Genomic DNA, 15,464 nt, shown 5'->3' on the forward strand with positions numbered 1-15,464 from the left:
TCATTAAGCTTCAGTGTTTGCTGGCAGGGAGCCTGCAGGGACAAACAAGTATATTATGTTTTGCACATTGATTTGATTTTATAAAGCCCAGTAGGCTTACAAGACTCCAGTAACAGCAAAACAGAGCCAGATAGTAGCATAAATAAAGAATCCAACCTGTCCAAAAGCAGCATAAAGATGATAAAACAGCCTTTCTTTCTGTCTGTGCAATAAAACATTTCTGAATTCATTAAACATAAAGTATATATAAGCATATTTTAAACTCATTCGAATAACGGGAATAATAGAGAACAAAGAGTGCAACCAAACATGTTTGATTCCTTTTTATATTTTCATGTAGTTTTGTTTTATTTAATTATATATGTCTTTGTAATTTGAGCTATAACGGAGCATTTTTCTTCAAATCTGACAGCCAATAGGAATCTGATGATGTTTATTTTTTGTGATAAATGATAATTAGCTGCAGTTTGTCTGCCAGTAAAACAACACAGAGCTCTATACCCCACTGGAGACTTTTCCTCCAAAGAAAAGTCCATTTAAATTAAACAGGAGGCTCCACAGTCTGATTATTTCACCATTTTGCTTTATTGATGACGGTGATGTGGGAATCCATCCTATTTTGTATAGATTATACTGTTTTACATCTTTAAATCACACCCCTGTGGGGTCATTTCATACAGGACAGCTACATGGATCATGCAGCTGTAATTGGATCACAGGGATCATTACATATTTTTAACAACAGACCCCAGTGGTCTCCCAGAAGTAAATAAAATCAATCTTTATAAGCCCCAGTAGACCTCATCCAAATGCCAAATAACAGCAGTGCGACTAAACATAAAAGAACAAGTAGCCATAAAAATATTAAGCTTCATAAATCAATCTATGAGGAACATTAGCTAAGACTGCAGCTTATGTCTAAATCTTAAAAATACCAATTCCCGGTTGCTGAGGGTCATTTTAGCTCCATTGGTCTCCAAGACGGTAATACGCTGGCAGAAGCTCTACATAAATAAGAACTATAGAGCAAATGACTTATTTTACCTGACCAGCAGTTTAAAATCCGGAGATACTCATTTTACAACCATGTGTGTCCAAGAAAAGCATCAAATAACCTTTTGAAGGGATAGCTGAACTTTTCAAATGTTGTATGCTGAACATGTAGTTATTGCTTGTTCGTGAAAGCACAAAACTAATATATGATTTTGAATTGTTTTGTCTCATATTTCATTCATTCATGTATTAAAAACACTGTGCAGAAACTTCCCACAGTCAAAATTCAGTGGAAGTGAAAAACTGCATGTACCTTCATGTGTGGAAATGTCACCAAAGAGCAAGAAAAACTGGTTGAAAATGTGCAAGGAGAGAAGAGAAATTCAAAAATTAAGAGCCTCACTTTGACGTGAACTGACATGAGATTAAAATGTAAAACGTGGTTCTGAGTTCATTAGTCCTGACTTACTGTGTCTCTGCCAGCATATATCAAGTTGCTTTAGACTTATTACTATATGACTGATGCAGGAAAATCTCTATTAGCTTTCGAATCCATCTCAAATGTAGGTCAGCGGTGTTACAGATCTGTGTCACGTTTGAGGGGAAGACACTGAACTGGGGCACTTTTAAACTGTAGTGTGAGCACAGGCTGAATTTTAAATGAGACATCAAAACAGCATTGTGCCCTCCAGTCCTGTTCTGTCTGCCGCTCTGCTTTTACTCTTCCTGGCACTTTCCCAAACTGCCCCATAACACTGGCCTGTATATTCTACAAGACTGCTGCTGCTGTCACGGCAGGCTGAGGCTCGTAGGTAAAATCCATAGAGAAGCTAAAAGGTGTCAGACATCCTAAATCTCAGAGGGGTTACTGGTGACATGCAAGGACGCAACGCAGACTTTCAAGGTTTTTTACTGCTCAAACGTCTCCTCGGTGGTGGCTAATTACTCGCTCCATCCTGCAGCCACACACAGGCTGTGCAAACACACACCTAGAGTTTTACCCAGAGATTCAGCTCATGATTTATGTAACAGTTCTTATTGTTGCCAGATATATTTAAACACATGTGCATGACTCATGGCGAAAACAAATCCGACTGTTTCCCCTCTAGTTGAACTCTTTGAATAGGTGTTTTTTTCCCGTCAGCAGAGGGAATGTGAACTAACCACAGCAGATTCACCTCCGTGACCTTGGTTTTATTTGCGGCTGCAGATTAAAGCGTGGGAAGAGGAAGAGATGGACAAGCCGATGGAAATCGATGAGATACGAGTGGACCCTTCCCCTTTTCAGCTGGTGGAGAGAACATCGTTACACAAGGTTGGTGGACAACATGTCTGTGTAAATCGCAGTTTGATAGTCTTTTCGAGACCACCTTGTTTTCGACAAGGTGGTGGATGTTGTACATTAAAAATGTTATTAATGTTTGCGAAAGACGTGTTTTACAAAACTGCTAAAAAGTACACTTTTGGTGTATTCAAATCAACCTACTGTTTAAGTCATCTCTATGTCTACCTGAGCATCACTTCTAGTGCTCCTGTATTCTGTGATTGTTCAGTATAAATCTTTTCCTACCTCATTGTGCGTCTGCGATCCATCGTGGAATTTCACTTTAAGGAAGAGAACAAAGTAGCAGGAGCCAAATATGAGCAAAGACTCAGTAGATTCCCTTTTCATTGCACCGTGAGTGAACGCTCAGTGGGTAATAGTTCAGGCAGTTTGCACTTTTTGTTCTCACCTGGACATTTACGTCATCGTGCACAACCCATGACATTTCAAAACAACAACTGTGTTACTGACTTGATTGACAAACTCTGTGCTTGGACACAAAAGTCTTTGTAGCCAGAGACAGAGCTCTCATGGCCAGCGGTGATTGATTGATGATTTTTGACCCATCGGTTGATGTGTGCTCTCTAAAAGAAAAGTTTGAAGTACCTCAGAGATGAATAAGGAAAGGAGTTTGAAGGGGTGTTCAACAAAATGAACAGAGTCATTGAATGCAACAGCAAAAGCCTTGTTTTTAAAAACATTGCTTGAAGTCACTATCAGTGGTCATAAACACCAAAGAATGACCACATGAAAGCGATGCTGAAGCAACACATGGTATCAAAACAGGAATTAATTCAATAAAACCCTTTTTTGCTTCAAGGTGGTTTTAAAAACACTTCACTGTAATATCGACTTCCATATACTTCCCATACACACTGACATCTCTTTATTAAATTAAAATTAAATTAAAATAACAACATTGACCAACATAATAGTGATTATGATTTTTTTCTATTATCAAGGACTCGTCTGCTGCACTTTCAGCAGCAGTTTTCCTTTTCAGTGTCTTTGGTGTTCCCAGTATTATAAGAAATAGGAACTCAAATGACCATGTTATCAACCTCATCTGTTTTCCAGTTGTATGGCACCTCTATAAAACACTGAGATCATTCTTACACATTCAGAAACATAATTTCATACACCATTTACTGCATTTTTGTCTCAAATGGGGTCAATGAATGCACATTTTTCTTTATAGGAGGTACTGTCTCCAAAGCTTGTTTCCTAAAACAACCATTTCATTGAAATACTGGGAAAAGCTGTTACCCAGTATGTCAGGGTCCTCCAGAAATCTTTTCTGTTAGACATCAGATGGCAAATTACTGCAGTACTAACTGTAACCTGTTAACAGTAAATATAATCTACAGTCATACAGTCGCTGATTTATTGTTGGTTTACTGGGGGTTTGTTGCATTTAACTGTAGAAATTACAGAAAACTAACAAGAAAAGTCCATTTTTTCTTAGAAACAGAGACAAAGTTGCTTTATTTTCATTTTATTACTCATTGTCACACAGTCTGATGGAAATTGAGTTTATTCCAAAATGTACAGTTGCCTTGAAGAAGAGTTTATGTATTTTATCACATGTATTATGCAAGCAAATAACCATATAAATGTAATTCAGCCCCACGGGCAGTCGCAGTCTTTTGTTGGTGTTCCCACTCTCAGCTCCTAAGTTGTTTACTTCTGTTACATCTCATTCAGCTGAAGATGTGGATAACCTTGACAGGGGGGTAATGGCACATGAAAAACACTTAGTGAGGACTGGTTTTTATTCACACAATGTCGTCTGACTAAATAGAGATGGACACGACAGTTTTTCATTTTTGACCGAGAACAGAATCTTGTTTCCTGAGGTGTTGTTACATAAACCCAACATTTATATGTGGGAGCTAGAAAGTGTGGTTCCTGTAGATTGGTGCAAACACTGACACGTGCCTCGTTGAAGGACAACTCGGTGATAGGCGGGAGTTGGGAGGGGAGATTGTTCGAGCTAGGTCATGTTTTCAGCCAAGCTTATTGTGTCATGATGGTCCATTTTCTATTGTTTTGGGTTTCTTTTACTGATTTAAAAACAAATCCTCATAAAAACATCTTGGAAACAGAAGAATAATCAGCAGTACTTCTTGATAAGGAGTTTAAAGTTCACCTATTCTGTCTTTTCTTATTTTTTGTCATATAAAAACTTTGAAATAATGAGGTCAGTGCATCTATGAGTAACTCATGTGAGCTGAAAGCTCATCTTGTCAGACTGCTCTAAATAAGTTTGTTTTTTCTACTCTTGTTTCTTGTCTAATGTCACAGTGAGGGGGTATCCCTAATGTGGTCATCTCGGCCATAAAAGCCCCGCCCACCTGCTATTCGAACCTTCTGTTTGTTGGTGGCAGCCAATCGTTGGCAGGATCTTGGTATTATTAATATGTTTAAATGAATTCTTATTTATATTATACTGAGTTAGTAAGGTCCCGGTCGATCCACGTCCCTACCCTCACCTATGGTCACGAGCTGTGGGTAGTGACCGAAAGAGTGAGATTGCGGATAAGAGCGGCAGAAATGAGCTTCCTCCGAAGGGTGGCTGGCCTCTCCCTTAGAGATAGGGTGAGGAGTTCAGCCATCCGGGAGGGGCTCAGAGTAGAGCTGCTGCTCCTCCACATCGAAAGGAGCCAGTTGAGGTGGTTCGGGCATCTGACAAGGATGCCTCCTGGGCGCCTTCCGGGTGAGGTGTTCCAGGCATGTCCCACCGGGAGGAGGCCCCGGGGCAGACCCAGGACACGGTGGAGAGATTATATCTCTCGGCTGGCCTGGGAACGCCTTGGTGTTGGAGACACCAGCCACCTCCCCCGGACAAGCTGGAGGAGGTGGCTGGGGAGAGGGAGGTCTGGGCTTCTGTGCTTGGGCTGCTGCCCCCGCGACCGCGATAAGCGGAAGAAGATGGATGGAGTCAGTGAGGTAGTGTGCAAAAGTCTTGAGCCATTCCTAATTTTTTTTGCCAAGAAAATACAACATTTAGTGAAACATGCACACATAAATGTAACTACAGAATATGAGGAAGACGTGTTTCCAGTGATTTTCAGTGCAGTTCTTGTGTCATTTGGCAAACCTCAGCCGTTCCTCCCTGTTTCACTTCCTTAAGAATGGGATCTTGACAGTAACCTTTCTCTGATGTGCCTTCACTGAACAGGATCAACTGAGCAGCCAGATCCATCCCTCCGACCCTGCATCAGGTCTTTGTTGGATTTTTTCCCCTCTTTCATAAGGACATGACTCAAACGTACTGATTATGTGCTGCGGATAGTTTTTTCATAGATTCAACTAAAGAAATGAGAACAAATAATGTTTTATATTAAAGATCTAAGTTGCCTATTATGTGTGGTCACAACACTGCTTCATGCCTTGAGTTGTAAGTCTTTTTTTTGTTTTTGCTTGAATGATTCGAGAGAAAATGAGGGCTGTCTCGGGACTTTTTACACAGCACTGTTAGTTTATGCTCAGTATTATCATCTTTGCATACAGCAGACACAGCAAGTGTGACTTTGCTTTGTCTCCCATTCTGACTTCTTCTATTCCCATTATAACTGTGAGTCTGTGAAGCGAAGTTTTGATACCTGTTGTTTAGGAAGCTCCAGGCAGGGAAGTGAAAATGATTTTTAAAAAATAAAGCGATCCACCATGGAGCTGTCGCAGAGGGAGAAATCTATTCATAGACACCAAAAGCCTGTTGTGTACCAAGCTGTAAACATGCTGTGTAATGCTATTAAATCAGTCAGTTTTAATTTTGTCGCTGTGCCAATCTGGAAATTGCCAGTCTGTTTTAGGTTTGGCAAGAATTTAGTCAAATGAGAAGATATCAGCCAGCCAACCCTGAAAGCACAGCTCTAAAAGCTCTTACACTGCCCAATCAATATGCACAAGTTTAATATGAACTCTGGATATTCCCGTTTATCTTATTTGCTTTGATGGCTTTTCATTCAGTAATTTCCTGCAGCTTTTGCTGTATTTTTGTTTTGAACAGTGACGTTTTCATTTGTCTTGTTGCAGTTAAAATGTCCCCGTGCAGTATGAATGCAGCCCGAGCGTGTCCGAGCTGCCCGAGTCGGGGATTTACATAAAATCTCTTGTAAATCTATGTATTTCTAATCATTTCCTGCCTTGTACAATCTCTGTGACCTGCTCACGTCCTTATTATGATTTTCAGATGTTTGCAGCATACTGAAGCGTGTAAACACTTGTACCATTCCCGTTGGTTTCATTGTCATGGTAATATTTGTAATATTCTGCTTATTCATGTGCAAAAGGGGGCCTTGTGATCGAGGTGTGCCGATGCATACAAAGAGCTCATCCCAAAGTGTGACCTTGGCTGGATCGTGAACACAATAGTTTGTGCTTACAAACACGCTCAAGGACTTTCTCTTCCTGTGGTTCACCTGGAGCCTCGAGACATTCTGTCTGCGTGACTTTGTGTTTGGAGCGGAAAGCAAAAAGTTTGTGTAATTTCACAAGTGACCTTTTCCCCCTGTCTCCACAGACCCACACCTTATTCTCACTGCTTGGCTTAAGTCATGCTTATGTGACCAGTACTGGCAAACTGGTGGGGGTGGTGGCACTGAAAGAGGTAAGAAACGTTATTTTATTTCGGCCTGCATTTTGTTTTTCTTCCAGAAATGGACATTTACATTCTTGTGTGTGCTGTGAACAGCAGTATTTTTAGGTTATTTGTCTAACAGACAGAGAAACTAATGCACTTTTTATATCAAGCTTGCTTTATATAAACCAGCAGCCAGACTGCTTGCTAGGAAAAGAAGGCGAGAGCATATTACCCCGTTTTAAAGTCCCTACATTAATGTAAGGATGCACGGATAACTTTTTTTTCCATTTGTCTTTGTATATTTGAAGAAACTAGGTACTGATCCAATATTTTTTTTTTTTAAAAGTAATATTCTTCTTTGAGAAAGAGACTGAGAATCTGTCTTTTTCATTCTGAAGAAAAAAAGGCCTTCACAAGGACTCTGTAAAATACTAAGCACACCTTACTGCTTTCATAGGATTTCAGAGTGTAAGTAGCAGTCAGGTGCTGCTGATCAAATGCTCTTTATTAATGGCAATACTCAGAGAAATTGCAAAAAACCCCAAGAGCTACATCTGAAACACTACAGGCCTCTGTTAGCATGTTAAATGTTGAAGTTCACGACAGCACAACAAAGAGTTTCCAGAAAAAAGAACGTGGCAGCACAGCTTAGGTTTCAAAGTTGCATTTGAACAATGACTTCTGGAATAATGTCCTTTGGACAGACAAAACCAAAGTGGAGACGTTTGGCCATAATGCACAGAGTCGTGTTTGCAGAGAGCGAAACTTCATGATAAATGACTCAGATCAGGCTGTAGCGCTGCGGTGCAGGAGTGATGATTCGGGCTTGTTTTGCAGCCACAGAACCCAGGACACAGGGCACTGCAGTCACTGAGTCGACCATGAACTCATCTGTACACTAAAGTAATCCAGAGTCAGATATAACGCCAGCTGCCCAACAGCTAAAGCTTGGCCCAAACTAGACACGGCAACTAAAGCTCCTATAAGAGCAACCAATAATCAATCATTTTAATAGCAATACATGAACACAGGAAGCTAAACTGTAAACTGCAGACGTTCATGTAAAAGCTACAAGTAATCAGCCATCAATGGGCACACCTCTTTTGATCCATACCTGAGAATTTTTAGCATAATAACTAAAGCACATCTTTTCCTTTTATGTTGCTTCATTTTGGTTGTGGTAGCTCTCTGCTGACTATTGCATTGGGAGTAAAAGACAGGTTAACCTGCTCTCGACGATAATGAAGCTACAAAAACGTAAAAGCCTTTCTTTCTTTCTTCAAATGCACTGGCTAAAAGCCAGACTTTAGAAAAGGTCTGCATCCTACAGAGCCAATTTAAAATGTGGGACATCATCATGTGGGACGTGAGGTAAATATGCTGTGCAGTCCCAGATAAGAAGGAACATCTGGTCACCCTATGAGCAGTAAGTGTTGTAGTTAATCACAGAGTAAGAGTGTTTGTGCGCAGAAGTAGAGCACGCTCTGTTGGAGTCACGTTAAGTAGCAATAGAGACCTTTAAAAATTAACTTAATTGTGCCTTTTATTAAATGCTAGAAAGGTTGGTTTATTGTTTATTAAAGACGCGTGAGATAGAGCTTCATCTAATGAATAAATAGCTCAGACCAAACGTGAAAAAGAGTAAGCGTTGAACTGGATTAAAATTAACATCTCCTTTTATATAATCAGGGATTAAATGGTATTCCCTTTAAAATGATACATTTGTACATGTATGAGGCGTTGCTGAAGGCAAATGTAAAAGGTTGGGCACTGCTGGTCTGGATCTCAGCAGCACAGCTCGCCACAGTGTTTCCCTGCTGTGAGTGTTTAGTGGAAACACGTCATCACGCCACAGCATGGCCAAAGCAGCCAGACCACGACCGGCTAATGGAAAAACTCTGAAACTGTCTGAAGGTCTCCCAGAACTGAAACCTAAGCATTAAATGAAATTAACTTCCCTGATCCAAGTCCAAAAAAGCTCCTTTTTTAATACACTCAACTTTTGGAAGTCTTCTCTTGTTTGTCTTTAATTTGGAGGAAAAAATCCAATTTGTTTTTGCTCCTAATTTCCTTGGAGTCTCATAAAGCTTTTTGAATTATGTATGAGTACTTTGTGAGCATAATCAATAAGCTCTCTGTAAGTTTTGGGCTTCTGTCTTTATCCATAACGGTCTGTGACTCATGCTCCTGTGTTGCCTCATTTTCTTTAACTTTTCTTTCCTCCATCTGTGTAATTGCTCACCACTGACTCTGTCTAATCCCTGCTTGCTTTCCTTCATTTCCTCTTTACATTTTCACCATTCATGTATAAATTCTGCTCATTTGTTCTTGTTTTTAATTCTTCCCCTCACTCTTCAAACCCTGCCTCTCCTTCTTCTTTCTCTTCCCCTTCTTCTTCTTTCTCTCCCTCTTCTTCTTCTTTCTCTTCCTCTTCTTCCTCTTCTTCTTCTTCTTCCTCTTCCTCCTCCAGCTCCAAAAGGCCATCGAGGGCTCCACACGCTCTGGTGTCCGGCTCCGCCCTCCTCTGGCCAGTTTTCGTGATATCAGCAACCACAACTCGGTCTCTAAACCTCCACCTTCATCTCCCAACGCCCCTTCCTCTCCGCCCTCCTCCTCTCCTCCCTCACCTGAAATTGTTGCTCAGGCTCCTCCCCCCTCTCCCCCCTCCCCTTCTCAAATACACCACCATCACCATCACAGCCATGAGAATGAAACAGAGGTGTTGATCGAGGGTGTGCCGAGGGAGGTGGAGGAGAGCACCAGTAGCGCTTCGGGGAGCGTCAGCAGCACGGTGGCTTGCAGCTCGACCAGCAGGAGCTGCAGCTGCAACAGCAACCTCACCCTCCCTCCTTCTTCTACTCCTCCCCCAGTCCCTTCTTCCTCCACTCCTCCTCCCTCTCCTCCTCTCTCCTCCATCCGCCTCTCCACCCTACAGAGACTCTTTGAGGAAGAGGAAGACAGCGATGATGAGCCTATGGTTTAGCTTACACAAGAGTGATGCTTTTTTTTATAATGGAAAACTTTTATAATAGTTTGAGTTTTTTTCTTCTGTTCTTAATACATTTCTCCGGTCTTTGTACTTCCATTTACCTCTTTTTATGTTACTGGTACAGCTTCCACACACTCGTTTCACAGACCATCACCTGTTTGGTGCAAAAAACACCTTAAACTGCAATATTCATCTAGTTTCTTTGTATCAGGTGCGATTAGAAAGTTCATGGTCTGTGCCCACAAAAGAAAAAGAAAAACACTGACTTAAATATGGCTGATCTCTCCTTCAAGGTCAGGTCGCTGTGCACTTCTGACCCTCTGCTGTGCCTGTGCTCTGTCTGGAAAGCCCCCTGGAAGCTATGGTACAACTAATTGCACATACAGCGCTCATCCACTTCTCTGTCACAATGACCCGACTTTAATATAAGGATCATCACTGGTGATAATAACCAGTTCATTTTTTATACAGAGGGCTATTTTTTCTTCAGTTTAAATCAAACGCTCCCTTTACCAGTAAAGCATGGCTGAGGCTTCTCTTTGTCCCAGTCTGCACCAGCATCCTGCAGTAACATCCAGTTAAAGCAGGCCTGTGGGATAGTTTGCTTCCCTTGTGAGATGAGCTTTATGGTCACAAACACCCCATAGTTATTCTTGTGGGGACCTGGATTTTGGTCCCTACAAGTAGAGTAAACATCCAATTTTTGGTCCCCACAAAGATATGAATACACGCTCACACACACACACACTGTCAGGTATTCATATTTTGTGGGGACATCAAGTTGACATAATGCTTTCCCTGGCCCCTTACCCTAACCCTAACCATCAAAAATGAATGCCTAACCCTAAACCTAACCTAATTGTAACCCTGACACTAAAACCATATTTTGAGTCTCAAAAATGCCTTCAAACTTGTGGGGTCAGGGACTCTGGTCCCCATAAAGGCTGTTTGTCCCCCAGGTACAGTAAACTTCCAATTATTGGTCCCCACAAAGAGATGAACACACGCTCACTCACACACATGCGCATACACAGACCTCTGTTAAATTATTTTCAAAATCCAAGTGAAAAAAGTTAAATAAATGTGAGATGTTTTTATTTTAAAGAATAACTGTGGCTAATAATCGAGAATATAACATTGACCAAAATGACCGTGATTCTAAGTTTTGCTTTAATAAAACAGGAGCTCCACATGGCGACCTAAACAAGCAAACAGTGGATGTGTGTCCAGAGACATAAAGTGAGACGACATTGAAGCTGAAATCAACCAAACTAAAGTCGCGTATGTTTTCTTTTGGGCGGATTCGTCGAGCGCTCTGCCACACATAAGCTCTGAAGCTCTGTATGTTTGTAATGTTTGCTTGTTCTGTTTTACTTTCTGCTCATTTTCCTTCTCTTGTTGTTTCACACTTTGATTTTCATGTGTTAAATAGTAGATGCTGCCAAATCCACAAAGTCAGGTATCTAACTGTGATATGCTCTTTTTGAATATTTGATAATGATGGTTTTAGCACTCTTAAGCTTATTTCTGAGATCCAGTAATATCACTGGTTAAGGTCAAATAACCCACCTGTTCAGCTGCTAGACATATTGAATGGCCCTGTGATGAACTGGTAACTGTCCATAGGCTCCAGCCCTTCCACTAACCTAAACAGGAGAAGCGGTTAATAAAATGGATGGATGGACATTACTGAGGAGTAGATTGATAAAACACTGCTACCATTTGTACTGTCTGAATTCAGACTGCAATTGATTAACTGTGCCTCTGTCACAGCCGTTTCCAACACCACACACTTTACTGTATGTTCTGTGGGTTTTTTTTACTGTAACGCTCTCTGCTCAGCTGAATCAGAATAATCAATCAAAAGCTTTGCTTCCCAATCAAGAGGTGAACCTGGTGAACTGCTGCACAGTTGTCCTGTGTTACCCGATCGCTTAAGTCTTAAAAAAAAGGGAGGATTTTATCAGATGAGAGCAGAGGGTATTGATTTATTTTAACTGGCAACGAACCGTGTGGGTAGCAGAAAACTAATGGAGCTGCTCAGTCCACTGTGGAAGATTGGCCAAAACCCCACAACGACCTCCAAATTGTGCGGCGACCTTGTGGATGCAGCCTCGGAGCTCATCTCATCACGGTTAAGTTGATAGATGGTGCGGCTCGAGGCGGCTGACGACAGCAAAACCTCGCCGTGCAGATCCTCAATATTCGTTTTCTCCTTTTTTCCACAAAAAGGAAGCCTCGCAGATTTAACCCTAATCACTTTAATAAGTCTAAATGGGATTATCAGAAAAATCTACAGAAGCTTTTCATTCTAACATTGGTGATGATAGCCAAGGTTTTCTGACAGTGAAGGAGAGATGACATAAACAGATGTGTTGCCAGAGAAACGTTTCCCAGTTAATGCTGTTAAAGATGCTAAAAATAGCATCTTTTTTAAAGCTGTTAAAACAGAACTGTTGTGATGGTTATTATAAGAAGCAAAGCTGCTCATGTAACAATTTCAAAGAATAAAAGTCAAGAAATTTAATGACTATTTAACCTTGATGTCTTCCTGAGCTTTTGCCTTCTAGGCAGCTGCCTCTGTAGGTGGTTCAGGTGTCTTTTATCATAATCATATATAAGCTTCAGTTAATCACATACAACTGAAAACAGGCCTGGCTTCCTCCTTTTTACTATTTCTCAGAATTGTTCCTCAGGTTAACCTTCAGGGTTGCTTAATACAAACAGCATCTGGTACCTCCACGTCAGAAATGCGATTCTTCAACTGTTTTGTGGTTTTCTTCCTGTTTAAAAAAACATCAGTAAATGAAATCAATAAGGAACACAATAGCAGGAACAAAAACCAAAAGCTTTGCAAAAAGAGGCTTTGAGCTGTGTAGAAGTTTGGAGTTAGGTGAAAATCACAATCTCAGTGTCCATGGTCTGGCCTGTTAGGTCTGTCAGCATCAGTGTATTTAAAAATAAAGAAGAATCAGGCAGTATGTAACGCTGGGCTTCCACCAGGTCTGCTGGTACCACATACTGTGTCACAGTCATGTTCCCCTCTCACACACTCAGACTGCAGACACTCTGCTGCTGCTGCAAGAAGAAAAGTGAATGACTTGGAGTGAAGAGGAAAAGAGTTAGATCACAACACTCGTCTGGTGGTTATATCTGTTTTATTTTTACAGTTGGTAAAACATCTCGATGCTTCAGGTCAAGAGAGGGTGGGGATGTTTGATAAGTAAGAGGTGTGACGTGATAGTGAAATGGTTTGGCTTTGTGTGGAGGTTTTGAACATGATCTTTGGTTATTTTTTGACAGCACTATTGTCTGTTGACTAAGCCTAAGTGGAAACGTTTTTTGGACCCTCAGGTATATAGCAGGGGATATCCAAGCTAACATTTTATGAATACATTACTTTAGTATAATATATTTTTAAACAAATGACTAAAAAGCTAAAAAAAAACCCAAATCTAACTTGAACGTGATTGTTCAGAAGCACTCGACTACATGCATCTGTTACCTACAGATTCATCTGCAGAGATGTTTATCTGTTTGTTGAGATTATTTGATAATGTCAAACACATCACATAATGGAACGTAACAACCAGACATGTAAAATAAATGTTCTCTAAATGACCACATTTTCTCCCCATCATGAATGAAGGGTGGGAACCTCAGCCATTGCATCCATGCACTGTTTCTCCATTTCTCCGTCATCTCTCTTACACTGTCTTCTTATTAACTCCTGGTGTCGGTTTCTCAGGTGTTGCCTTAAAAGTCTTTAAACCTTCAGATTTGACAAAACGTTTCTTTATGTCTGTTTCTTGGTGGGTGTGGAGGGACATCGGTGCAGGTCTCAGTGTTTATTTGTGGTTGTGGTTAATGTAGTATTTATTTATTTCTGTTTTAGTCACTATCTTCAACTTTATAAACTGTGAACAACTTAGCTAAATAAAGTTTTATTTGAATGCTTTACTGTGTTTGAATTTGGTTTATTTATCCAGGTCAGGCTTGTTGTAAAGGCAACAAACCCGACATGTTGCTAAGAAAGGTCTGAAGGCAAAAGTGGGGCCACCTTGGTACTAGCAAGGTGTACTTAATAAAGTGGCCAGCTAACAGTTGTAGCTTATCTGAAGCATAGATTGACTGACAGGCTATGGTGCTAGTAATTACAGGATCCAGTGCAGTGACCACAGTCTGTTTCATCATTGTTTTATTTCCACGTCTGCATAAGATGAAATCCTTTCTGTGAATTACTTTTTGTGACCGAGTTCTTTTTAAGTGTCTTATTATCATTAAAAAGTTAAAATGACAGGTAAAATTACACTACGACAGGATTTTTACGACCTTGTCTGTCACCATGACAGACGAGAAAGTCGAATGCGACCTCTGCCCGGCGCCATCACTGCTTGCAGCTAAATTATTAAACTTTACTTTATTCTGACAAGATGACAGGATTTTATTTTTCCTACTTTAATTGCTTTTTATCTCATGTTATTTGCAAAGAGTAGGTGTCATTTTGATATGTAACTTTGAAAGCCTAAAATTTCTTTCAATTAGTCTTCTTTGGAAGATGCCTAACTCATTTTAGAAGAAACCTCGTCTGGGTGGCGTGGACTCTGCAGAAATTATTTTGAAAGACCGAGTAATTATTCAGCACGACGGACACCTCGTGCAGTTAAATCTGACAAAAACTCTATATTAGGTTTCATAGCTTTAATAACCTTGTGTCCCTCATTTCTTTGTCAGTCAGGTGACACCCTTTCAAGCGTGCAATCGTTTGGGCATTTTGGGCGCTAGAACGATTTACAGGATGAGATCTCAAAGAGAACAAACAGAGGACAGATGATTATCAGAGGAATTTGGGGCGTCAGGGTCTTAATCACAGGAGGGTAAGACTGAATCGTTCTCAGTAGCTCCGTCTTCGAAGAGACGATGTGAAAAAATAATGCATAATTACATTGATTTGCATTGATTTTATCAGTGGCAGCTGGTCCATGGAGGCAGAGGAGGTTATTCCTCTTCTGGCTTTTTTGAAATAAAGATGAGGTCAATGTAAGAGGGGGAAAGGACTGAAATAAATCCTTCCCAAATCTCAGCATCATTTATAAAATACATTTTGACTCTGACTGATTTTTTTTTTTTAACTTTTATGCTGACCCCCCCCAAACAGCAACACAGGGCTAACACAAAAAGACAGACAACCATTCGCACTCACATTCACACCTATAAGCAATTTAAATTAATAATCTAACCTAATCCCCACTAACTAAATGCCATTAGACTGCGGGAGGAAGCCAGAGGGAACATGCAAACCCCACACACCCCGGCCATGGCGGAGTCAAACTTTGGACCTTCATGCTGTGAGGCAACTGTGCTGACCACTGTACTGACCAGTGTTTCTCAGGTAACGTCTTGATGCATGCTCAATCATCCAGGTAAGTAAATCTCCAAAAGTTGATTCTGTTCATCTGGACGTAGCGTTTTCAGTGGGAGAAACGTTTCGTCACTCATCCAAGTGACTTCTTCAGTCTCAGCTGACTGCAGGTTTCCCCAAACCTTATAAACAGTACATTTGCACATTGACT

At 40.7% G+C, this 15,464-nt stretch overlaps 1 protein-coding gene across 1 annotated transcript in view; it reads left to right on the forward strand.

The window, feature by feature from the left end:
* LOC116312243 (chloride channel protein 1-like) overlaps nt 1–13,849 on the forward strand; it is a 58,407-nt gene extending 44,558 nt beyond the window's left edge. The window contains exons 21-23 of the mRNA XM_039605974.1: nt 2,204–2,308; nt 6,843–6,929; nt 9,373–13,849. Of these exons, the coding sequence (XP_039461908.1) occupies nt 2,204–2,308; nt 6,843–6,929; nt 9,373–9,885 (705 nt within the window). The 3' untranslated portion in view covers nt 9,886–13,849. The remainder of the gene's footprint in view (nt 1–2,203; nt 2,309–6,842; nt 6,930–9,372) is intronic.
* The last annotated feature ends 1,615 nt before the right edge of the window (nt 13,850–15,464 follow it).

Source organism: Oreochromis aureus, linkage group 22 (assembly GCF_013358895.1).
Source record: "Oreochromis aureus strain Israel breed Guangdong linkage group 22, ZZ_aureus, whole genome shotgun sequence".
Lineage (NCBI taxonomy): Eukaryota > Metazoa > Chordata > Actinopteri > Cichliformes > Cichlidae > Oreochromis > Oreochromis aureus.